Source organism: Rhodnius prolixus, unplaced genomic scaffold, assembly GCF_049639745.1.
Source record: "Rhodnius prolixus isolate KJV_2025 unplaced genomic scaffold, Rpr scaffold_14, whole genome shotgun sequence".
Lineage (NCBI taxonomy): Eukaryota > Metazoa > Arthropoda > Insecta > Hemiptera > Reduviidae > Rhodnius > Rhodnius prolixus.
The window spans coordinates 6,144,224-6,170,146 of NW_027411594.1; the positions used below are offsets into that span (position 1 = coordinate 6,144,224).

Genomic DNA, 25,923 nt, shown 5'->3' on the forward strand with positions numbered 1-25,923 from the left:
TAAAATTGTTATTAGACTCCTTCTAAAGTGTAAAGACAAAAAGAAAAAGAAAGAAAGATTAGACGGTATAAAGTTGGGAAGGTAAAGGTTGTTGGGAAGGCGTGGCCAAAACAACTGTCGGTCCCTTTGGTGTATGAAGAGTGGCTCATTTGTCTTGTGAACACTCTTGATTCTTTTAGTGTAGCAGCGTGCTCACAGTATGTGGTGTGTTGCAAACCATATAGTGCGCTAAAGCATGCTCTCTTTCACGCTCACCCACTCTCTTTGTGTTGTCTGCACAAATTGTGCCCAGCTACTTTACTACACACACAAACATATTATTACTTTAGGTCTATATAATTTGCGGCATTACCTCTTCAAACTCTACTCGTTTGTGACTCGACTCCGACAGGGACCATTTGCCTGTCATAGCAATCTATTAAGCTTGTCCTTTTCTTATACTTACACTGTATATTGTAAAAGTAGCTTTTATAATTTCGAATCTAATCTATAATTAATTTCTTGACATTATTTAGAAGCGTATTAAAAATAAAAGTAATAATTTGGTCAACTTTTTTAGTTAAAGTTTAGATAATTCAAGGAGGAAGCAATTTTCGGCACTTAGAAACAAAGACTTTCAGACTAGAGCATCAACGAACTCATAAGGAATACACGATTCATGAAAATTCCTCACAGCATCTTTGAAACTCTTTTGGAGCCAAGTAGTGCAACTCCCTTAAACCTACGATCCCTTAATACTGTCATTGTAATCTTCAACTTCATCAAGGGTCAAACCGGCCCACTGAGTCGTCAGTGGATTTTGTCACTACTTTCTGCTCATTTCTTCTCAGCAAGTAGACATTGGTTACCCCGCCGAAAACTCATATTTTAGCTCACAAATCCTTTTAAAAAAACTTTTAGCAAATTAATTTTTAAATATAAATACATCCAAGGAGAATAAAAGCTATTCTTACTCTGAAAATAAAACGAAACCTTACTCTCCATAGAATTTCAATTTGATTGAACCGTGTAAATTGAGAGAGTGTAAACAGACTGAGTGAAAGAATGAAATCTTTTTTGGGTATCATTTCTAGTTATTTTGAAATCTCCAACAAGGAGTTTTACAACTGTCAGTATGACTGAATATCACGCTTGGTGTTGAGTTCAGTTTACTCGGTGCAGCCAAGGGACAAAGCAACTGAACGGACTGAATCTCTCGACATCTTGTTCGCCGATATCACAATATTGTTTTTGCAACATTTTAATCAAACAAACCAGTGATATCCAGCATTCAGGAATTTTATATTAAATTATTATAATAATCGGAAATGAAGTAATTCCAAAGTGAAATATCAAATTTCAGTTTTTAGTTCATTTACATAATTTGAATGACTAGCAACATATTGTATCATAATATTGTAAAAATATACTAGTGTTAAACCTGCAAATAACGTAATTTTAATGGAACTTATACAAAAGAAAAATCCCTAAAAAAACAAAATTTATTTAGTAGAGAGCAGTCCCAACTAGTGCTGCACGAGAATCGAGACAAATCTCGGTCTCACCGAGACGAGACTTGAGCAACCGAGACCGAGACCGAGACATTATATTTATCTCGTCGAGAAATCTCGGTCTCGTCCCGGTTTTTCAAATATTAATTTTTAGCTACAAAATTATAAAATTGTGTTCTTTATTAATAAATAATCATTACGGGTATTGAAATTATTATTAAAAGATACGATTTTATTATATATGTTCAATATTACTACATCTATTTGACTTCGAATTACATAAGTAATGTAAGCAAAGTAAAGTAATCGCCTATTTTTTCAGGCGGGGCTTTACGTCCAACTACCAATTAGGTGTCGCGGACGGAGGCGACTAGCAAACATACTTTACTGTAAATTTCTTGTATTAACCATTAAATTAAATCCAAGGCCTAAGACCGGGGATCGAACCCAGTACCACAATACATATTAGCTTCGCAGGTCTCGCCTCTAACCGCTCAACTACCGTGGCGCCCCCTTCGAATTACCTAATTTTTACATAAATTCACTAAATTTCACTATTCATATCATTCATTCATTCAATTTCATTAATTTCACTATTAATAATCTAATACTTTGAACTTAGATATTATTTGAATTATATTTTAGAATTAGTGAATTTGAAAAAAAAACTATTTATGCAACTAAAAAATATTGCCACAAATTTTCGTTTTTAAGATACTCTTTGCCCGAGCATTGATACATAAAAGAGCTTTTACTGAGTCAGAAGTTAGAGAAGATCTTCTATTGGTCATTATCAACGCAGCTTGCGAAAATAATCTTTCAGATGGCACTGAAGTTGAACAGATACTAAAAATATCTTTTGCCATTCTAGACAAATTTTGGTAGGAATTCTCAAGTGTTTTCCACCATTCTAAAATGTCAACGTCTACTGGTGCTTGGTCTAATTTGGTATAATTAATTATACCAAATTAGACCAAGCACCAGTATTGACGACGACGACGACGACTGCATCAATATTTTTGCACCATTTGCTCAAAAATATTGATGCAGTCGTCGTCGTCGTCAAAAGGTGAATCATCAGATTCTTTAACTTCACCAACAGCCATAACTAATGGAGCGGGAAGTTTGTTGGGAGATGTATTTTTTATTTCACTAATCGACTTGTTATAGGAGGCAGATATGTCATTTGGGTCTTTCATTTGGCGCGTTTTTAACAACTTTATGAAATTAAATAAAGATATATAACAGTAATAGTAACATATGATGCATTGAAGTGTAAGTAGTTGTCTTCTTTTACACACATTTTTTTTTCTTTATATCAATACCAATATAGAAATTAAAATAATTATTAGAAAATAATAATATTTTTTGAAAAGAGACCGAGATATCTCGACGAGACCGAGACTGCATAAAGTCTCGCCTCGTCTCGGTCTCGTGCAGCACTAGTCCCAACCAAAACTCAAATTCAGGGAACGAGGTCAAACCATAGAAAATGGAAAATAGTTTCAATTTTATGGCAGAATGTTTCAAATAATTTAAGCAGCGAAAATAATAAAGATCTAAAGATGGCGAGCCAAAGAATGAAACGTTTCTGTGCAGTTAAAATAATAAAATAAATTTTTAGAATATATTGGCTGGCGTTATTCTTCACTCATACTACACAAGATAGAATTCCAACATCAGGATTGTATGTATTATTGTTAGAAATAAATAATTATTTTGATCGGGAAGAGTGATCTTTTTTGTCGGTTTTCTTTGTTTCTATGTACTCTAAAATTGCTGAGTAAAAAGTTTCCATTGAATAGACAATCAGCTGAAGTGAAAGTGTAGAAAGTTGGCCGGAGAGGCGGAAAATTTGTTTAAAAGATGAAATATTCTAGGAGGAAAGATAACACATAAAACTGAGTCCCTTTTTTTATTATAACGGGATGTCCTCAATCTTTCTGGACTTCTTGGCTAATTCATCTGCGAAAGATGTCATAATATAACTATGAATACAGCTACTCAACATTGGTTTTCAATATTTAACTATAGGTTGGTTAAAGGTGAGGTTTCTGCATCGACCAATAAGTACCTGTTAATGATCATTTGAACTGGAGCTGTCGCAGCGTTTTAGGCTGCTATATTATGGCATCAAAGGTTTGCCGAAAAAAGGGATAAGTTCCTTTCCAAGTAACTGGTAACCCTCCAGATCTCATTACTCTTATGTTCAGCATGCTTGAGTACATATGTACCAATAATCATCAAAATGTCCATCCAGTCAGACTCCATCTCAATATCTGAGAAATATACAACCTTGGAATTGGTTTTATCTTATTATCTCAGCAGCAGAAATATCTTGCTCAGCTTGGAAACCTGTGGCCAGTTTTCCTGGTTATCTTATCACATATTAGCACATTTTCTTCTGCCCGCTTCTTCTATCTTAGAGCCATTCCAGAACCTCTCAGATTCATAAGCACATAGCGTGACTGGTAATAATTTGTTAATGTTCATTTTATAGCTAAAAAGAGTTTATGTTACCTAAATTATTTTTCTATGTACGAAAGTGATATTATTGTGAGCTAGGCCAAATAGTTGCAAAAATCAAAAGTAAAGCATTTACTTCTTAAAACCACCTTCCAGAAAAAAGTCTGCGTACGCCACTGCCTTGTTTTCCAACAGATTCGCCTTCCTCAAACGGACGTCTCTAGTTCTATCTGTGACTGACGTCAAGGATTGATGATTCACTTGGGATTTAGAATTTTAAAGCTTACATAAATTCTCGGAAAAATTAATTTATGGGATTTGTGTGACGACAGAGATTTGACTCAACAGTTACGTTCTAATTTTAATTTCCTTGCATATGTGACATGTATGTGTAGTTCTGTGGTGTAGACAAGCTGTTGGCAATGAGGAGGTAGTTGTCACTTAGCACAGCAAACCCTCCTTCTATAATAGCAGTAAGGTTTGGTATGATGTTTGGACGTGTACAGCCAGAAACGTCAACAGCCAGGGTCGGAACTCTTTTGATCAGTATGTCATCATAATTCTGTTACGGTTATTACAAGAAGTAGTCAGCCTGCATTAGATACGCTGCTTCCTTTAGTTTCTCTCACCATCAACCTCCCACTACTTACTCTTAAAAAAGACATTTACGCAGGCGCACTAAAACCTATGTCCGAATAGTTTTTACGATATGACAATATCAGCGAATGTAATGTAATCACCTATTTGTGTAACAACGGTCTTTTCTGGTAACCCAAATTATAATTCCTCCAAATATTCGTGCTATTCTAAATCATTCTTATTGAATTATTTCACTATTTATATCTGAATTAGGTTTATAGTTTTCATTGAAAACTATGGATTTTATTTGGAATTCCGTTTTTCTTCACTCACATATGATTTAAAAACTAATCTTCCTTAACCTACGACATCCGAGGTAATTTGAGCTTTTAGGAATTGTTCACCTTTCAGAATGTGAGATCAATTGCTTTAAATGTGATGAAGCGTTTATTACGGTATTTCACTAGTAAATCTCAAGTTTCAAGAAAGTGGCAGTACTTCCACAGCGTTTAACGAAACAAACATTCCCAAAATATAAAGTATCTTATTTTTACTTAAGTGTTAATATGATAGATTACCTTTATACTAGTGATTCACAATGGTTGCATGTGTGGGAAAAACTATAAAACAAATTACTAAAGAAGAGTAGTGTGTTGTTTTTGTTTCAGTAGATTAGGGGGGAAGTTTATATGATTGCAGGTTATTAGTAAATAGTAGAGTTCTCTTAATGGGAGAAGGTTGGTTATACTGTGGTAAAGGTGGCCCCCTCCCAGCACCCATAATAATGGGGGGTTTTTAGTGGTGAACTTCTGCAGGGCACCCTCGCCCGCAACTTCTGACTATGACAAATTCAACATCTCATTCCCTCCTACACACTATTACACAAACACACACTCAACCTATATTGTAGGCCCCACATTCACAGAATGCTGAAACAGCTATCTGACGGCCAGGTGTGGATGTACTTCATTACAAGAGAGGCCGACGGGTATCCCCAGGTTGTGTTAGGATTTTTTTTTTGTCAATTTTACCGAATTAAATGATTTTTTTTACCCAGACGTATGTAACAATGCAATGTTTATTATTTTTGTCCACTGGAAATCGATGTTGGAAGGCTTGTTTTACGAAACTTCTCTCGCTCTCTCTTTCTCTCAAATCCAAATTAACTTTAAGACATTTATGCTTCTCCGTGAAAGAACTAAAACTTTCCGTTTGTCTTTCTGGGCCTTTGGATTCAATGGTGTAAGTACAGAATTTGAACTGTTAGGCTCAACCAAGCGCCCCAAAATCTGAAATAATCCAGACCCTGCAGTCCGAAATTCTCCTAAAATCGTCCAAACACCCAGGTATGTAACCAATTTAAACTTCCAGACTGACCTGGATATTCCCTACATCAAAGATCTAGTCCGTTTCCCGGTACTAATTTCCATAAATCCCTATCACTCCACACGAATCCTCTTATGGTACAGCTAAACTCCCCCTCACATCCCAGGAAATCCTAGACGTCGGCTGAAACGCTGGACACCTCAAGACCTCTTCTACTGACAAATTATGGGAGATCGTCATCATTAGGAAGGCTAATCCTTTTTGATCTACCTGACAGTGATGCTGTACTAATTGTACATGTTATACAGGTGTAAAGTTCAAAGAAAAAATAATAACTCTCAGGAAATGCAACACTTGTCAGGTTGAGAAGTTTTATCTTTTTACAAAAATTGATACATTTTTCTAAAAAAAAAAACTTTCATTGCGCGTCAGCCTGGAACACGATAATTGAAGCATTTCTTGACCACACTGACCGAGTACTTCCCCCACTTCCTAGTCACCGACCAGCCATCTTGTAACCAACCTCTCAGACACGGACGACGACATTTCTTTACGCCCTACTTAATTTGGCGCGAGGTGGGGCGATGACAGTCTATCGCTGGGAAAGCCTCAATTCTCTCAGACAATGAAAAACAAAAGGCACGCAAATAGAAGTTTAAAGAGGAAATTAGACCCATGAGGGAAATGGGTTTAGTAATTTTAGGACTGTAAGAAAAAATAGATTTTCATGACTACCATTAAATTATCATTGTGCAGTTTGAGTGAAAGGGTACCTCTACGGAAGCGCCTTTAGGAAGTGCTACAGGAAGTGCGACTAAATTTGATCCGATTGTGATGCTTTCTTTTCAAAAGTAGGAGAAAGTAGGAAGTCATGATGATGCAGAGAGGGATGTTCATGGTTTTATTTGTTTCAATGTTTATTGCCGCCTCTGTTAGTATTGTTTTGGCTGCCAGGATGAGATATTATGTATAAGGGTAATAATATTAACAATTAAAAAATACTAAAGGAAGTGAGTGGTAGGAGGAAAAGAATTTTTGCAGAGCTAAGAGATGAAGGAGGAGTATGGGGGGGGCATAGGTCGGTCAAACTACAAAGCTGCTCACAGAATAGAGTCTCAGAGAGCCTGAAACACATGCACACTCTGTCGCAAAGAAGGAGTAGTAGGAGATCGCCACAGCGGTACAGACCTGCCGTAGTGGATGCTGTACAAACAGACCAACCATTTCCTCTACACTGTCTCACTTCTTCTCTCCTCTCTCTTACCGCGGGCCGCCACTTTATATAGCCATTCTTAAGTTGAAGTCGGCCACCAAGTCCCTCTTCCTACAGTGCGGACTTACAAAACTCCCTCCTGCTCGTCTAAATTCTTTATTACCGGAGACTTCAAAACTTTATGACTTCTTGTGGCCTCTCTGTTTAGTCCACTATCACCATCACACTCTTACTTCACCTATTGCCTCGCACACACACATCATTTCCAACACAACTGCACTCTTCATTTAATATCAATTACCTGCAACACACTTTAATTGTTCACCTTCAGCTTGGAGCGTACTTTTAATACTTATAAAAGTTTTTACAGCTTACTGTCTCATATTCTAAACGAATCGTTCTATTCGTAACATTTTTTTAAAAAAGTATGGTAAGAATCTTTTTGAGAACATCCAAATATATAATAATAATAAATCGCAGCATCTTCCCTTCTCTCAAATCTCGCAGAACTTTCTTCCGGTTTGTGTAACTTTCGGTTTTAACATTTCTGACAGACGGTATTCTTAAAGCTAAGCCAGTTCCAGCTAGTTCAGAAGGGTTCACAAATTCTTTGCGATAGGGAAGGAAACGTTTTAGGGAATAATTAAGATGTAATTTGCAAAATTCTAGCGATTTAGGTCAATAATCAATACTGTTATAATAACAATAATAAAAGCAATAAAAAATCAATAACATGACCCTGAGAAAAACGTAAATTTTCTTAAAAATTTTAAAAAAGAAAAGTAAACTTATTTCAAGTTTTGATGTAACCTAAAAACATTTGTGAATAGACTAGTCACTTGTTTTGGTTAGGTTAGGTTAACAGCTGATCTCAGAGCACAATTTGATGAAGGTTTTACACACACACTCACACGTACAAGACATAACTCATAATGGCCGAATGGAGTAGCTGAGAGTTAATTAATACGAACTCCTCAAAATAAATCACCTTTCAAGGGCTAGATGGGAGGATGGGGGGGAGGATGAGAGAATTAGAGATTAAACCAACAGAGCAAACATTGTTGTAAAGCTTCCCGACTGGACCATTTTAGAATCTACAGCGAAGCACACAGCTGCTCTGATGATTCTATATGAAACTGAACCATTAAGCGGTAACCTAAATTAAAAGTCTCAAACTCGTATAAATGATCATGAGTAAACCGGCCACTAGTAAATAACATTGTGTATATTTTCGATTTTGACCTTTACAGAGCTTTGGATGAGTTGGACCGTTGGTCAGCATTAATCAAAAACAGATAATCGCGGACAGATCGAATTTGATATCGATTGTGTTCCTAAGGTGCTATCAGATAATATGGTTTAGGACCAGAACTTCTGCCATATAGAAGTTCCATTTTACTCACTATATTTTTTTTTGTTTTAAAGATTTGCTCAAACTTAGGAGTTAATAAGGAGTTCCTTTCGGGGCAACCGGCCAGCAGGAATACACGATAAAATGATATCGATCGCGCTCGATCTAGACTTTTTTTTATTGTACTACAAATTGTCTTGTAACATTCGAAGTACAGTAAAAGCTCTTTCGCGGGGTATATGTTCCATAAATATGCCGCGAATACAGAAACCGTGAATACGGAATGGTAATTTATATGGGATTATAGGGGATAGTTCCTAGGTGACAAAATAAAAAAAAACATTTATATAAAAAAATCAATTTAATTGAAGTTTTTGAACATTTTAATTAATATCTTAAGGCTTAGACAATGGTTTGAAGAATTTTGTAATTTCCTCTTGCTTGGCAGTTTTTAAAAGCTTTTGTTTGCAGTCAAAGTTTGAACTTACCACTACAACTACCATCAGGTTCTTTAAAATGAGCGTAAAGATACTTTGCCTTTTCCCGGACCATTGGACCACTCAGGGGCACCCTTTTTTGGTTGCGGTCTTCGATCCATAATGACAACGCCACTTCCATTTTTTTCTATTGCTGGACCACGAACAATTTTCGCTGACAGTGAAGTTGAAGCTACAGACGATCTTATTTTATCTTCGGATTTTTTTATCGATCGTACAGTTGATTCGTTGACATTGAATGAGCGTGATATGGATGCAAATGACTCTCCAAGGCGTAAACGATCAAGCATTTCTATTTTCACTTTTAGCGGTAACACAGATTTTTTTCGTGTCGAAACTCGTTTCTCATTATTTTTAGTTGACATAAATTAGAAAAAGAGCGGTAGAGACGTGTTGATCACAATTTTTGTAACGAATGTGAAAGACGAAACAATAAAACACGCAAAGCGGCTTTTACTATAGAACGGAACAGCAACATTTAAAATACTTTATTCATCGAGTAATAAATAAGGTTGCTTTCATTCTGTGCGTTTACATTCTCAAAAACACCGATCGCGGTGAAGGCGGCTTATGTCAAAGTCCTCGGCGATATCATTTAACAACATACTTTAGGCAAAGTTGTAATAAGATCTATTTTACTCTTTTTATTAGTCCATTTGACGGCATTTACAAAGGATATTGGGTTGGATACCTATTGGAATCCTTTTATTATCATAGTGTACTTCCGCGAATATCCGCGAATATAGGAATTTGGTCGCATTTTTTTAATCCGCGAATAGTGAAAACGCGAATGAAGGAAGCGCGAATAAGGAGCTTTTACTGTACTATTACCGAGTAGAAGCAGGAAGTCACGTCTATCTCAGAATGTTCTCCTAGAAGGCTCTAGCCGGAAGCTAGGTAGGTAGTAAATACAATATTGGGTCCCTAAGCGCTCATGTTACCATTAAATAATAATAAAAATTTAAAAAGTATCCGCTAAATTGAGAAGGTCGTTTTTATTCATAGCCAGCATAGAGAATGCAAACACGCTACGATCCTGCCTGTGTTCCTCATCAACAACCCTCAGGACAGGAACTTAAGCTTAACCGCAACACCCTCCAGGAAAGCGGAACCCTCTAGAAATCGACTTTAGACTCAAAAACAAACAGTAATTCCTTTCATCATCAGTATAAATATTATTTTTGTGCTACATAATTGCAGAGTTAAACTAAGGAAATGAGTATTAAAAAAAAAGAAGAAGTTAGTTTTTCTTAAGGGTTATTTAAAAAAGTGGAAGGGCACGTTTCGTCGCGGTGCTATTGTCGGTATCATTAAGGGCGGCATCCCTTCAAGCCTCCCCTCAGCGGTGGCCGGAAATCTTTTACAAGGGTGTTAGTTTTTATAAAAATAAAATCAAAGGGAGGAGCTTTGCTCTTACGGGCCGAAACGCTCCACTCTAAAGAGCTGACAGAGAGAGAAAGAGAGAACTAATCCTGGCCCCAGTGTCGCCAAACTAATTTCACTTTCAAGGTAAAGGAAGTATTGCTATCGTATCAAATATTCCATATAGATTTCTAAACCGGAAATATCCTTTCTCTACGCCCAGAAAATGTGATTTTTAGTTAATCAATTGTGGAATATGAACACTTTTGAGTTCGTTCCCGGAAGCCGACAGAAACTTAGCGATATCAAAATATTCCAACCATTATGTACCCGTTTCATAATGTGAATCTTTAAATTATGTACCGACAGATTTTTCACCAAAGTGAGATTTATATCGGTTATCGGAGGATGGGAATGTTTTCTTCTAAAATGTTGATTTTTCGAGTACATTAAGTACGGGGTCACTTTTATGCTATGAAGGATTAAATTGATGCTTCTATTCCGAATTAAATGAAAAGTGGTAGAGGTTTGTAGAGCTAGTAGATAATCCATCTTAAAAAGTAACTTTATTGTATCCCTGACCGATTTCAGATCTTTATCCATTGTCAGAGATAGATTAATCAGTTAAAATTCTTCAATTAAAACTGGCACTTTACAATATGGATTTCTATTTTTGAAATTTTTCTCGGCACTGTCTAAAATGGTTCTCCATAGACTGCGCACATTGTTTAAATACAGAGGGATTTAACTCTCAGTTCATTTAACATATTCATAAACATATTTTGAAGGCCCCCCTAAATCTGAACGTGTATGACATATTCATTTTGGGTCATTAAAAATTAGGTTTATTCCTCTTTAGAAATAAGAATTCAAAACTTACCGTCGTGTAGTTTCTTATCAGGATCGTCAGAATCATTGCCTCTCAGCAGTCTGGAGATAGCGCTAACCGACGGGGCGTTGCCACGATCACAAAGTCCTTCTTTAATTAATCTGCAACAAGAAATACAACATATATATACATAATGTAAATCAATCGAGAGAGAGAGAAAAAATGCATTAAATTTTAGACGAAAATTTGATCAGGGAATTTTGAGGAACGGACTGTGACGTACTTCCGGATTTACGTACTTTGAATGAACAAAAACAGTTTTAAAACTCAAAACAAAATATTAAGTTTGAGATCTATACGAAGTTGATGGAAAGTATTGGTTCGAACCACGTTTTGGCGAGGCCACCTTTCTGAGTATCTCCATCAAAAACTATTCGATTTTCAGACCTGGGCTTCACAAGCAAATGATTCACTAAACCAGGTATGGTATGGCCTTTCACTCACATTTAACCGTGTTGGCGACTCACTAAACCTACATAGGATCTCGTATACTCTCATTTTACGAGGGGTTAAATAAGGTTTTCTAAACTTCTATTTCAGATATTTTAAGGTTTTACTAGTTTGGCTTGTAGTTCAGAGGGAATGTTAACAAGAAAAGTTAATAAGAAGAAAATAATTTTTGGGGCGTGATTACACTAGAGGTGGGCGTGGTTTCATTAGAAGTGGGCATGACCCGCCCACAGTCTGCCACCTTACTGCGCTGTGATTGGCCACTACTTTGAACTCAATAATTTCAATGAAATAATTAATTTAAAAATTATTTCTCAACATTTCTCCCATAGGTATTTGATAAACTTTCGATTTATGCAAGAAAAAAAAAAAAATCCTTTAAAAATACGATAAATTATATTTCTTTTGGAATAATACTTCATGTGTTATACTATTATCGTTAACAAAAACAAAATAGTTGAGAATTGAATAATCGTGAAATAGATAAAAGAGGAATGGGCTTATAGTAGACTTGTGAGCCGCCATTAAATAGGCTATAAGCTTACTTTATACTCCATCCGGTGGAGAACTCTAGTGGCAATTTTTGTAAACATAAATGCAATTTCTACATTTACATTTAACTATCTTGGAGACTCACTAGACTTTTATAGGACTGTCTTACACTCACATTAAACTATGTTAGTGACTCACAAGACTGACCCAGGTTCAACCATTTGCAAAGTTGTAGTTTAAAAATTTAACCACTTAAATTTTGATTAAATTAAAAAATTTAATCGTCCAAAGTGATAAATTTGGAATTTAAATCAATCAATTAAAATTTTGATTTTTTTTATTTTAATTTTTTGTATGATTAGGTTCCAATTGAAAGTGAATTTAATTCAATCAACTAATTTTGGCCAATTAAATTTTTTAATTCTAATCATGATTAAAATTAAATTTCGGTTTAATTCAATTGGATTTTAGTTGATTAAATTTTTGTCCATCTCTAAAACGAACACACACACACACATATTCAGAGAGCGAGAAAGGGGAACGTTCGAATTGGACCAACTTTAAAATCTATTTCGAACTCAAGAGACTTTGCTCAAGACGAATATTTCCAGTAGAATAGATTCAAATTTGAAAAGCTACACAATAACAGTTCCTCCCCCTTCTAGTCAAGGAAATGAGAGTAAACATGACCCTTAGTCCTTCATTGAGATGAAACTTGTCATCTCAGGTGATTTAATTATGAAAAAGAAAAAATCTTGTAACCATAGAAACACAATCTAGCAGTTTCTCTAGTTGGTAATAACTAGAGTGATTAAAGAGCAATAAATAATGGTAGATCCGTTTCTATTTCTAGTACTATTGTTGGTAATACAAAGCTCCATCATAGTGCAAGTGGGGAAAAAAAACTGATCTCTGGAGTCTTCACTGGCACAAAAGTGTAAGTATGGCTAATAGGAGAAGGCGATCACTTGTCCGCTTGTTTTGTTATCTACAGGATGATCTGATAGCTGGCCAAACAGAGACTGCCCCACCATAACTTCCACTTCTTCTTTATGAGAAAGGACTGACTGGCTGGCTGGCCACGCCAGCGTTACTTTCCCTAACGCTGTACACACCATTGTTCTCGAGATAAGTCTATTGTGGCACAAGCATTCCGTGTCTCAGAGCAGCATAATAGGAAGTGACTGTCGTGGTTATGTGAACTCCTTTGCTAGCGCTGTAGCTCGGAAGGAGTTTGCGAGATGGCAGCTTCTAAGAGAAGGTGATGAAGTAATTAAAACAGATAACAAACGTTTTTCGATTATGTCCAATTTTTAAAATCGATTTTTCACAAGAAATCGATTCCCATTGAGTCGGAAAAAGTGGTTTTTATAAAATATAGATTGTGTGAGTAAACAAATCTCTAGAATGAAAATTGAAACTTAACTCAATTTGGGTCCCAACAGTGGCCCTATCTGGTAACTTGGCGATCAAAAATGTGAAAATAAATTCAATATTAAAAATTAGGATTTTTATAGGAATTAGAGAGAGAGAGAGAGAGAGAGAGAGAGAGTAAAAATTAACACAACTGAAAAAGTATTTCTATTTTTTATTAAAAACAATTGATGGTATATGGATTCAATAATGTTATTCAATAATATTTAAAAAGTTTAGGTATTTTCTAACTATATTACAACTACTAGTTGAAGAGAATATTAATTAAGTAGTAAGTAACTAGGACAAATTAGTAAAACAGCGGATTCTTGTAGTACAAACTGGAGAACAGGTAATACTAGCCACCGCACAACCAAAGCAGAGTGGCGCAGTGGAAGCGTGCTGGGCCCATAACCCAGAGGTCCGTGGATCGAAACCACGTTCTGCTAGTATTTTTTTTTTTTTACTTGCGAATTCATATTTAGAAAATATGGTTACACATATACTTTTTTGAGTAAGAAATAATTTAAAGGCGGCATTAGTTGTTGCATCAAGCGCTAGGGCCTCCTTCAATGCAAGCGTCAAAATAAGTTGCAAGAAGAGAGAGGCATCTAGCGTAAGTGACCCCAATGAGTTTGGATGTGCGCCATCTCATTTTTCCTTTGTGAAATTTATCTTTAGTTTATTCAATGGTACCATTTGTTTACCTTATCCTAGATAGTTCCTAAAGCTAAGATACAATTATTGTACTACTGTGGCATGTCTCAACCAATACGTGCAACTTAAGGCTCCACTTACAAAAAAAACATTGATTAAGACGAGAATTTACTAAAATACATTCACTATGGATTCAAAAACAATCACAAAGCGAACACAAACAACAAAGCATATTCTGACAAGATTAAAAAGGAAGGAATTTGATCAAAAATTTAAATAAAATAAAAGTTACCTTCCGTCTGCTAAGAAAGAGCTATATGATTCCTCTGTGTTCGATAAATAACCATTCATTCACTGCCAATCCATTTTGTGAAAACCATTTATTCCAATTTTGGAAATCTCAAAATTGGTTGCCGAAAACTTGAACGATCTCAACACTTCCTTTTACGAGATACTAAAAATTGTCTAATCTTTTAAAGTGGACCAACCCAATAAAAATATTATAATGAATGAATAATAAAAACCTAAAAGAAATGTTAAGTATAATTATTTAGTAACCTTCCAACTATAATGAATTATGGGTAATATTTTCCTTAAACTGGACACGTCACTTAAGTCCCAATATGTTATTGGTTCAAAAGAATATATTACAAGTAGATACCGTGTTACCAACCATAGCTCCTATATCTTCTTTGCTTTCATACAACACACACACAGAAATGGAAAGAACCGTTTACACACTTGCTTCTTCTGTACAGACATTTTACCATAATACATACACTTCAATTGAGAGAAACGTTTGACAGTAGTAGTGACAGTGTGCTGTCGACTAACTGAGGACATCCATGTTCGCACAGTTAGAAAGTTCTGATTTATGGTACATACTCGGGGGGGCTGAACGACCTCTTTACAATGTTTACGCTAAAGATTCTATTCACTGAAACCTCCCCTTGCGTATAGGTTATATGGCCCATGACACGCTAGTATTTTTTTGGTTTTTTTTTTTTTTATGATACCTTGATCTGTTAAGTTGGTAGCTGTAATTTTGTTTTAAAGGTTTGGAATTAAACTTAGGTTCTAATTCATTAATTTTCTTCTAACTCAGAACATTTAAGACATATTAAATTCTTACCAAAATTGTGTAAACGAACATTTCACTAAAATTCCCGCGTTCCATTTTCGGGGGTTATAGGACTTGGATTTCTTTTGATGGCTATAATGATAAATTTATAGTAAAATATGTCTCCGTCCACGACACCTAATTTGATAGTTGGACGTAAAGCCCATCTGAAAAATCAGGCATTTCTCTCTTTTGCTGGTCCACCTAGAGATCTCTACCTAACAAATTTGAAATTTCACGAGATTTTCCATCTTGTCCCCTCGCACGACTTATCATTTTTGACATATTTTATTTAGGCACTGGGAAACTCAATATATATATATATATTTTTCTGTAACTACCGAAAAGTTTGTTTTAGAAGAAAAGTGACAGAAAGAAGAAAAACACGATTTTTTAACGTCTCTAATTTTCTCTTGGGTTTATTTATAATATTTAATTGAATAACAAATAATATTAATAAAAATAATAAAAATAAACTAATAGACTGGTTTACTCACTTGGCACTACATCCTCGGTCATTATCTATCCCTAGGGTGGTAAGTCGAGAAGGGCTTCTGTCAACAGAACATCATATTATAGTAAACCAATTTTGCGGGACTGAACTTGAGGAGGCCATAGAGTTTCTGTTAATCTTAAAAAAGTTATTTCTGAACATTTAGAAAATCGTGGGAGGGGGCTACTCACAATTTCGAAATTTTCAATATAATAACTGGATAATTAACACTAAAAAGTTAAAATATCCACCTTCATTGATGTACTTCTGCATTGATTACATTACTAAATAATCTGCCGCCATTTAATGTCACCTAAATCCAGGCGGGGCTTTAAGTCTAACTACCAATTAGGTACCTCGTGGACGGAGGCGACTAGCAAACATACTTTACTGTAAATTTCTTTTATTAACAATTAAATAAAATCCAAGGCCTAAAGACCAGGGTACCGAACCCAAGTACCAAAATACATATTAGCTTTACAGGTCTCGCCTCTTATCTGCTCGGCTACCGTGGCGCCTAAATCTTTTAATGCATTTTTTGGGGAAAAGGGGGGGAGAATAGATCGATGTAGTATTCATTATATATCGATACATATGTAGATAAAGGTAATAAAACAAATATATTAATGTCAGTTTCGTAATGACACACTACGTATTTCGATAGGGCGATTTTCTCAATCTAACATAGCATTCTCGAGGCTAAAACGAATTTTTCTAGAAAATTATTTGAATAAAACTTTTTAGAATCTTGAAATTTATTCTAGAATAGTTGCATGTCTAGATTTTTAGATAATTTTTGTCAAATTTAAAGTCAAAAGTTTGAACACGAATTTCACAGCCCCTTATCACACGCACTACCAATATTCTAATGAGGACATATTTTTGACTTATGACTCCCAAGTTCTTTGAGAGGGTCAATCAACCTTTTTTTGTTGAAAAACCGTGTAGACAGACCAAGAAGAGGGTGGGTATTTTTTTTGAGTAGGAGGTAAACAGATCCTTAAGTAGTAATATGTTACTTTCAGAGGTTTGTGGAGGTGAGGCAATAAATTTTCCGGCAGAACGGTTGATGGAAATGGGGCAGCATTGTTGTCGGTGGGTTTCCTTCCCTCTTCTTTATTTTCGGTCTGTGAGTGCGTGGTGTGTATTCTCCAGACATTCCAGTAACTCCAGCCCCTCCTCGCTGGGTATTTTAGGGGGGTAGGATAATCCTTCAGTAAATACTTTGTTATTAGACAAGCCCTTACAATGGAAATTACGAAATGGTTTGCATGTAAATATTATCGGACAGCTATATATAAATATTTTAGTTTGTTTACTAGAATGTTATTTGAGGGCAGGTGGGACCACACAAGAGGTAAAAAAAGTAAAAAAAGAGGGAAAATCCAACGTCAACACTTTTCTCTGACCAAAATACTTTTTGACAAATTTTCTACAAATACACAATTTTCGCAACATATTATCCCAATTCAAGTACCCTTCTTCCTTCAGGAACGCATCTTAAAAATCTAGATTAAGTTCTCAATATACGAGGGGGTACCCAAAAAAAACCGGAATTATTTTTTAAAAGCTATTTATTTACAAATTTTTTACAGAACAACCTTATCCTCTTCAAAATACTCTCCATTACAACTAATACATTTGTCCCACCGGTGCTTCCACTGTTCGAAACATTTTTTGTAGTCATCTTTAGAAATGGCTGACAGCTCCTTCTTCGTTTTTTTCTTTACCTCTTCAATGTTGTGAAATCGGTGACCTTTCATGCCCTTTTTCATGCGTGGAAATAAGAAAAAGTCGCACGGAGCCAGGTCAGGCGAGTAAGGTGCGTGGGGCAGCGGAACCATGCCATTTTTAGCCAAAAACTGTGTAACAGAGATGGCTGTGTGTGCAGGTGCATTGTCGTGGTGGAAGAACCAGTCTCATGTTTGCCACAAATCGGGTCTTTTTTGGCGAACACTATTGCGCAATCTTTTCAAAACTTCCAAATACAAGGTTTGATTGACGGTCTGACCTGGGGGGACAAACTCTGAATGGACTACGCCTTTGGCATCAAAAAAGCAAATCAGCATTGTTTTGATGTTTGACTTGACTTGACGACATTTTTTTGGTCGGGGTGAAGATGACGTCTTCCATTGGCTCGACTGTTGCTTTGTTTCTGGGTCATAACCATAGCACCATGACTCATCACCAGTAATGACCTTTGACAGAAAGTCTGGATCAGTTTCAAGCTGTTGTTTCAAAGCACGACGTGTTTCAACTCGATGTTCTTTTTGATTGTCAGTCAGAACTCGAGGAACAAACTTGGCAGCAACCCTACCCTTTTCATTCCCAAATCTTCCGTTAAAATTCGCTGAACCGAGCTCCAAGATAACCCACTACTCTCTGACAGTTGATCAATTGTCTGTCGACGGTCTGTGAACACCAGCTCTCGAATTTTTTCAACATTTTCGTCGATTCGGGCAGTTGATGGACGTTCAGAACGAGGTTTGTCATCAATCGACATTTCGCCATTTTTATAAACCGAGTAAACCACTCGTATACTTGAGTTTTTCCCATAGCGTCATCTTTGTAAGCTGTTTTCAACATTAAAACACTTTCAGCAGCATTTTTGCCGAGTAGAAAACAAAATTTCAGAGCTGCACGTTGTTCACTTAAACTTGCCATCATAAAAAACGAAAAAAGAACAAAACAGCGCTGGTAAAAACAATCACTGCAGATGAACAGAACAAGCCAGGCAGACAACACAGGCAGGACTGAACTGGCAAGGAATTGCGCTATACACGTCTAGCGGCAGAAATGCGTACTACATAAGCTCCATGCGCGGCAACGCAATTCCGGTTATTTTTGGGTACCCCCTCGTACAGTCAAGCTTCCTATAAAGGACACTCTCACTAGCGGCCACCTCCACTTACGGACAGTTTTTTGGATTTCCCCGTTTTACCCCTATACACTTTCTGTATAAAAGAACCTCCGTCTAACTCCTCACTCTACATAGCGACCGCGGACATTGATTTTGGAGAACGGATTATATATGTTTCACCTCCCACCAACGACCACCTTATTCTTAAAAGTTCGTTTGCCACGCTGATCAAAATAATTATCCCCTCTCAAGTTTTTCTTTTTTTTCTGGTTTTTCCTAAAGTTTCCCCATATAAGCTCATACATCTTGTACCATTTTAATCATTTTCCCAATATAACTTTGGGAACGAACTATATTATTATTTCCCGCTATGTCTCTCAAACGAAAGTGGTTTAACTCTAGAAGAGAAATTAAATGTGTTGGAAGATTTTGCAAAACCCAAATCGAGCCATCGTCAACTTGCCGAAAGGTTTGTTCTATTTTTCTAACAATAGATGATAGTATGATGATAATTTTACCATAAATTATTATTGTTATGAATAAATGTGATGATTATTATAAAAATTATTAATTAAGTCAATAATATGCAGTTTTTTGATACATTTTTTGGATAATTAAGAAAAACTTGATGCATATCATATAGCTGCAATAATTATGCAATTATGTACGTCTTTAAATCTATTAATAATAACCAATTTTTAAATAGATGTTTGGAAAAAACTTATTTTTTCATTACGGTCGAGAACCAATTTGGTCGAGAACTGAAACAATTTATCCCATAAGAAATAATGTAAACTATGTCAGTTTGTTTCGTTTCTAAACTCCAGAAATATTAGGCCGTTTTACTGGCCTAACTTTTATATTTTATGTAAAAACATGTATCTAAACAAGAAATAAGATCTAAAAGTGTAAATATAAGACACAACTCGGCTCATCTCGGGTGTTGTTCGAGTTCTAAATGTTTGTTCGAATTTCAGGACAATATTTTCTCGAATTTCTTGGTCGAATACCGATTTGTTCGAAAGTCAAGTCGTTCGAAAACCGAGGTACCACTGTATATATTCACAAAATTTAAAAACCAGCTAGTATTAATTTATGGATATTTTTATTAATTATTACAAAAATTAAAATATTTATTACATTGTACTCAATTAAATCAATAAAATAATAGCCTCTGTGATAAATTTTTTTATTACACATTTTAATTTTGTAAGGTTTTAATTGGTATATAATTTTAATTTTATGTCATCAAATCGTTAATTGTAACAATAAATTTTTTTTAAAATAGTGCCCAATCAGTTTTTGAAATTATCTATAATTACTTTTGATAATGATTTTATATATTTGTGGATTTTGTATTGAAGTTGATTATTATTGATATTTTTTTTTGTATCCGTCATGACGTAACATTCAAATTGGGGCTTTTGCTTTTCGTATTCGTATTGTAGAGCGGATGTTGTGACACCGTATAGACGGCAGAATAAAGAGCGCAGTTCAACAAGAATGAAATATAAAAAAAAGGAGCTTTGTTGTGCTGAACGGATGCCGTATTTCTTAAACGCTCATAAAAGAGAAACTGAAGCGGAAGTGAAGCGGATAAAGAAGAAAAACGGAAGAGAAAAACCAGAAAAAACTTCCTCCCGTATCCTGAATAAGTTCAAAGTACCAATTTCAAGATGCTTACCAAGAATTAGGTACTTTCAGCGCAGCCTGAACTTCCGCGCAGGCACTTATCCTGAACAAAGTTTTTACCATCGAAAAGCAATCAAGAATAACTTCGTGCTCAGCCTGGAAGACAGAGATGACCGCGCACCATGATACACGGACAGATGCTGACCTGTCTCAATGAAACCGCAACTTCAGACCTTCCATTCATTCTGGAACCATCCATGAAATGTCTTAGTAATTATCAAGTATCTTACCAGACCATCATTAATTATTTCTTTCTCAAGGCAAACCTAACTCCCTCACTTGAATGGTAAAAAAGTTACATAGGAGTTGAAGTACCTCGGCCACAAAATCTTGACGAAAGGGTCAAAAGAAGCTGATGATACAGGAAGGTGGAGAAAATAACAAAATAATCAATGATATGAATTAGATCTTGAAGAGCGAGAACAAGAAGATCAAGTTGAACACGCATGTGCCTCTTCTTACAGAGAAGCGCTAGACTAACCCCAAGAAAGCTGAATATTCCCATTATCTTGAAATAGCTTTTTGGAAAAGAAGTTGTAGGTATTTAAACTCCAGCGAGGAATTCAACACGGTTTCCAGGTCCAGTTTTAGAAGCCGAACACTCTTAAGATTATATTTTAACAGTTTTGTTACAATCACTGTCTTTTGAACCGTCCTTTAAAGCAGTACAAATACGATGAAATACGATAAAACTATGTGGAAGATCACTAGCCAAGAATTGTCCATCCACAACAATCCAATTGGTTGTCCACTTTTTAAAAGTTAATTAAAGGATAATTAAAATAGAAGATTACTTCAGTGTGTGTAAGGGGTGGGGATAGAGAGAGAGAAGGAGACAGATAGACAGTGCTACGTGCATGTGTTCGTCACATATTAATATCAGGTAGTCGAGGTAGGCTAACAAGCCAGAACGGCGTCTAAATATAGCCGAGGCGAGATTCGTCACGCCGTGACATGTGTGACGTCTACTATTTAAACATCTTTTAGAAGGAGAGAGCTAAGTTTAGCGCCCATCTCTCTGTCACTCTGCATCCAAATTGGTACTCCTCGGCTAAGGAGGCCTATAGTGCAAAAAAAGAGGCAGCAAAAGTAACAATCTCATATCTGCAGACACGATAAACAGTACGATTATGTGACGTACACAAAAAAAAAATCCTTTACCGGATATCCTCTACTAGAAAGTTATTCAGAATATCTACTACCTCGCGTTGTCGCGGGTGCCATCACTAACGCTTACCAACCCTCTCTCTTCTTCTTCCCAGGTTCCTCTATCTTGCTATCCCTGCATTTATGCCTCCATAGCAAATCCTAGCCGCTCACCTTTTACCCTTCTTTTATCAGATGTCCAAACCATTCAGCTTGCTTTCTCTCAGCATGTCCTCAATACGGGCAACAATTGTGGGTTTAGCGAACCCACAGACAAATCAATTCACTACAGCGTTCATTAACTAGTAACATTTATACTTCGCTCATTTTCAAGTCAACCGTTTGCTGAATACTAGGGTCTGACAATTAGGGCACAATCTCAACCGATTCGCTTAGATCTCAATGAAAGAGTCTGAATGAATATTCTCTCAGAAGAACCAACCAATGGGTAGTTCTCCCCTCATTAATTATTTTATCGTTCAGAACAGCTGTATTACTTATGGCAAAATTTATGAATCGTAACATTAAACAATAATTAAATCAAATTAAATTTTATTAAATTAAAATAAAATAAAATAAATATTGAACTAACCTGTCTCTAATTTCCCAGCTGAAAATTCCTGGATTTTCCCCTTTGTACTCTTCAATCCTGCGTTCAACATCCGGTGTAGCCACTCTTGGTTTACTGCCACCGATCACACCCGGACGAATACTTCCGGTCTCTTGATATCTATTCAATATTTTCGATACACATCCATGCGATACTCTCAACTGTCTGGAGATGACACAAGGGCGTACACCGGCCGCTGCCATTTCCACGATTTTCAAACGGATATGATTTGGCAAAGGACGTCCGTTGATAAACACACCTCCCAGTTGATTCACTCTTCCTTGGCCAGTCGAGCATACGTCTGTGTGATGGTGGTTTTTTTTTTTATGAAGTTGATTTATTTATTTTAAATTAAATAAATAAAGGGTAAACATTTATTTATTTTAGAATAAGAATAAATTTTGGAGGGAATTTGGGGCGCCATAAATACAAGAGCAATACCGCAATTTTTTTTTTTTTTGTTTACGTCACTCAACTTTGTGTTTAAATGAATGAAATAAAATAACCCGAAACTGTATCCGGGGGAAGAGGAGATATACGGCCATCATCATTGATAATGACGTCACTACTGTAAGCGGCGGCAAAAACTTCCTTAGAAGTGAATACGGGCCGGTATGTACAGAGCGAACCACTTAATCTTCATTCGGAGCATTCGACGAACACAAATACTCGCTTACTAATGGCCGCTCTCCGAGTTAAATTACTCTCCCCACGATCTTGTAACAAGAAATGCTTCGTTTTTGAGAAAGTAATTTTAAATAAAGTCTTTGTTAGATCTTTAAACAGGTCGACCGGCTAGATCTCTTGTCCATTCTGGATTTTAGTTAGTTCTTGATGGAAGGACATTTCTAGGTTAGCGAAAATCTTTGACATGGCCTTGTAGAAACAACAAGAAGCTAGGACTGGGATGAAATTGCATATCCAGTTCGAAACCACCTATCCACAGTACTCCATTCTAGAACAACAATCTATATTATCCACAGTACTCCATACTAGAACAACAACCTATATTCTTCTACAGAACTAAGATTCAGTCCTCCAACGAATCCATCCTTGTCCTTCTTCATTGCACTAACTCTTCGGGGGCTGAGGAAGGCCTCAGTTCATAGGGATATCCCATTTACCCACCAAATAAAGAATCAACCATACGCCAGAATGATGTCCGGGAAATTTCACAGATCTATCACAGATTCAGGAACTAGCGACGTCTGAGTAGCTCCACCTCAAGCAGATAGACCAAAGACCCTTAAATTGAAATAAGGATTAATAGGACTGCAGAGCTTGCGGATAAACTACAAAAGGACCAAAATGCTGCGCAACTGGAAGCAGGGAGATTAAGGGATTTACAAAGACTATATTTTCCTTGTCAACGGATTGATCCTGTGCATCAACTTTAACTAAAATTTATACCAGAATTATGTGATTTTTAGGTTTAATGGATTAGGTTTAATGGGATTTTTAGGATGATTAGGTTTAATGGATAGTGGAATTTAAAGTAATATACACAAAATTCTTATTTTCTATCCAATATTCATGAGACCTTCCTCCGTGTCTTTCTATGATCAGCGTTGTCTCGTCTACATGCACAAAAACAAAAGACTCTGACTCTTATAGAAATGCTCGGTAGGTCATTAATCGATATTAAGAACAAAGCTGGACATTGCTGAACCTTGAAGTACACAGAGAACCTTCAAGCACACCCGACTTGCAGCTTTAGAAGTGGTTAAAGCAGTTCTTGAAGAGTACAATTCGCTCACGGCCATGGACGCAACTTTCAAATCATTTGAGAGCTTAATATCAGGAAATTCTAGTTTTGTAAACAGGATTCAACGCGGTTAATACTGACGCATGCATTCGCAGATCACAAAGTAGATTACTAACAGCGATTTCTCCCCTTCTAAGGCCCCTCGAGCACCAATTTTTAAAATGTCTTTACCAGTTGATATCTTGTTGCCGGTACAGCGAATTACGATTAAAAAAAAAACTGTAATATGGAACAGTAAAAAGGTTCATCAGGCTCAAAAACAAATTCTCCACTAAAAGAATATCTCTTTGAGTACAAGAACAACTTTTACAGCCATTAAGTGATGAAGAAAAACACCAGTAAATAAAGAATGGTTTAGAATGTGGAACAGAGGCTTCAGAATTTGAAGAATTATGGAGGGTACAGATTGGACCACCAGTTAGATATTGGGTCCACACTGATCTTTTGCCAGAATCGTCACTTTCACTGATAAAATATTTTCATTAATAAATTAGCTACCTGAACTTGATCACAACGGTAAGCTGCACTTAACTGGCCAAGTGCAATGGTCAGTATCCTTGTAAATAGGAACTTTGGGCTACCACTTTCAGATGGTCCCTTCAGATGTAAAGAGAGCATCAAGGAATATTTAGAAACTTTTTGCCGCATTTATCCGATAAAAATAAGCCTCGGAAAATTCATTTTCATAGCCACGTGGTGTAAACATTTTTTTTAATGAAGTCAGTAGAAACGTTTTTAAGAGTGTTTGCGAATTTTCCCGCGGTTGTTGTTAGTCCGAAGCGGTTATTTCAGCAGCGATTGTTCATTTATTTTTAAAACAGATAACAGAATAATTCTAGCGCAGAATGAACTGTGAAGGTAATAGGCAATTCCGGTTGACTTGAATTAGGCGGAAAACAGCGCGTGAGATTTGCTGAACGATCCTCCACCTTCACAGGAAACTCAAATCCTGGAGGTATTTCTATTCAGGATATGATTTTAGAAAATTTGACTCCGTCATAATCGTAAGAAGCAAAATTCCACGGAATTCTGATTGCTGATTATTTTCAGCTAGAAAGCGGATGAAATTTAAAATTTGGCAACGATTAGACATTTTTTGGGACCAGATTTTACCAATTGGGTTTCAAATCTGGGATGCTTGTTATTTAAATTTTGGCCATTGTGATGGAGGAGTCTTTTAGGCTTTTAGATCTTATGCCAACAAGCTGTAGGCGATCTTCATCGACTTTGATCCCTTAGCGAAGATCCGGTAGTAGTTCTGGATCCCAGAATACCCCAACACACTATTTTTCGACATTCGACTAGCTTGTTTGTCATAAAGATTAGCGTCTTTGGTCGTAACTGTTGAGGAGTTCAGTTAAAATGACCTAGTCCCTTCGCAGGGAAACTGAAATAAAAAGCATTTGTGACCAAAATTGGCAATAATATTGCAACCCCTTGGAAAAATGAATAATTAAAGACAAAAACGAAAAATCTCAGACGGCTGTTTCGTGAGAAACCAAGATAAAGTCTTGATCTTCTTTTTCAGCAATAAAAGTTTATTTCTAAATCAATGTTGGGAACCTTTTATCTTCTATTTCTTATTTTAACGAAATTTAACGCAGTACTGGATAACGCTGATGAATCAAACCTGTTCCAATCAATTTTTCAGACAACCACCTGCCACGAACAAGTACTGATAACTAACTAATGCACAGTTTACCTTTTAGGTTGCAATAAATTTATTTTGAAAGCTATTCAAATCAAGAGAAACGAGCAAAGACAATCTGATTGTATTTAATGGACTTCAAAAACATCCAATTTATTCCGAGACTCTCTAAAAGAAATCAAATATTGTAAGTACTAGAGTGGTTTAAGAACTTTAAATTAGTTACCTAGAAATACGAGGCCCTAAGAGATCTAGCCCTGTTAACCTACCGTTGAAATTCCTTCGCCGAGTTTGTGCAACCACCCGACATGTAAGACCATTTTCTTGGAGTACTTTGTTTCGATTAACTACTTATTTTAGCCCAATCTTTAAGTAATACAGAATCTATAGTACAAATATGGTGT

The 25,923-nt window shown here is 36.1% G+C and overlaps 1 protein-coding gene, 1 long non-coding RNA gene and 1 other non-coding gene across 10 annotated transcripts in view; 2 read left to right on the top strand and 1 right to left on the bottom strand.

Annotated features, from left to right (window-relative positions):
- The window catches only part of LOC141451749 (protein gooseberry-like), an 88,527-nt gene that overhangs the window by 11,990 nt on the left and 50,614 nt on the right, over window positions 1-25,923 (bottom strand). For 6 of the 8 annotated variants that reach the window (XM_074123388.1, XM_074123395.1, XM_074123394.1 and 3 more), the window contains 3 exons: window positions 22,089-22,407; window positions 15,803-15,859; window positions 11,165-11,274 (listed from right to left, as the gene is read on the bottom strand). In XM_074123388.1, coding sequence (XP_073979489.1) covers window positions 11,165-11,274; window positions 15,803-15,859; window positions 22,089-22,407 — 486 coding nt within the window. The remainder of the gene's footprint in view (window positions 1-11,164; window positions 11,275-15,802; window positions 15,860-22,088; window positions 22,408-25,923) is intronic. The other 2 variants (XM_074123392.1, XM_074123391.1) reach the window with 1 other exon arrangement.
- TRNAM-CAU (transfer RNA methionine (anticodon CAU)) lies at window positions 13,906-13,977 on the top strand. Its single transcript has one exon. It is a non-coding gene; the product is annotated as a tRNA-Met (tRNA).
- LOC141451767 (uncharacterized) overlaps window positions 18,133-25,923 on the top strand; it is a 51,184-nt gene continuing 43,393 nt past the window's right edge. The window contains exons 1-2 of the long non-coding RNA XR_012457095.1: window positions 18,133-19,127; window positions 25,581-25,706. This is a non-coding gene — a long non-coding RNA (uncharacterized lncRNA). The remainder of the gene's footprint in view (window positions 19,128-25,580; window positions 25,707-25,923) is intronic.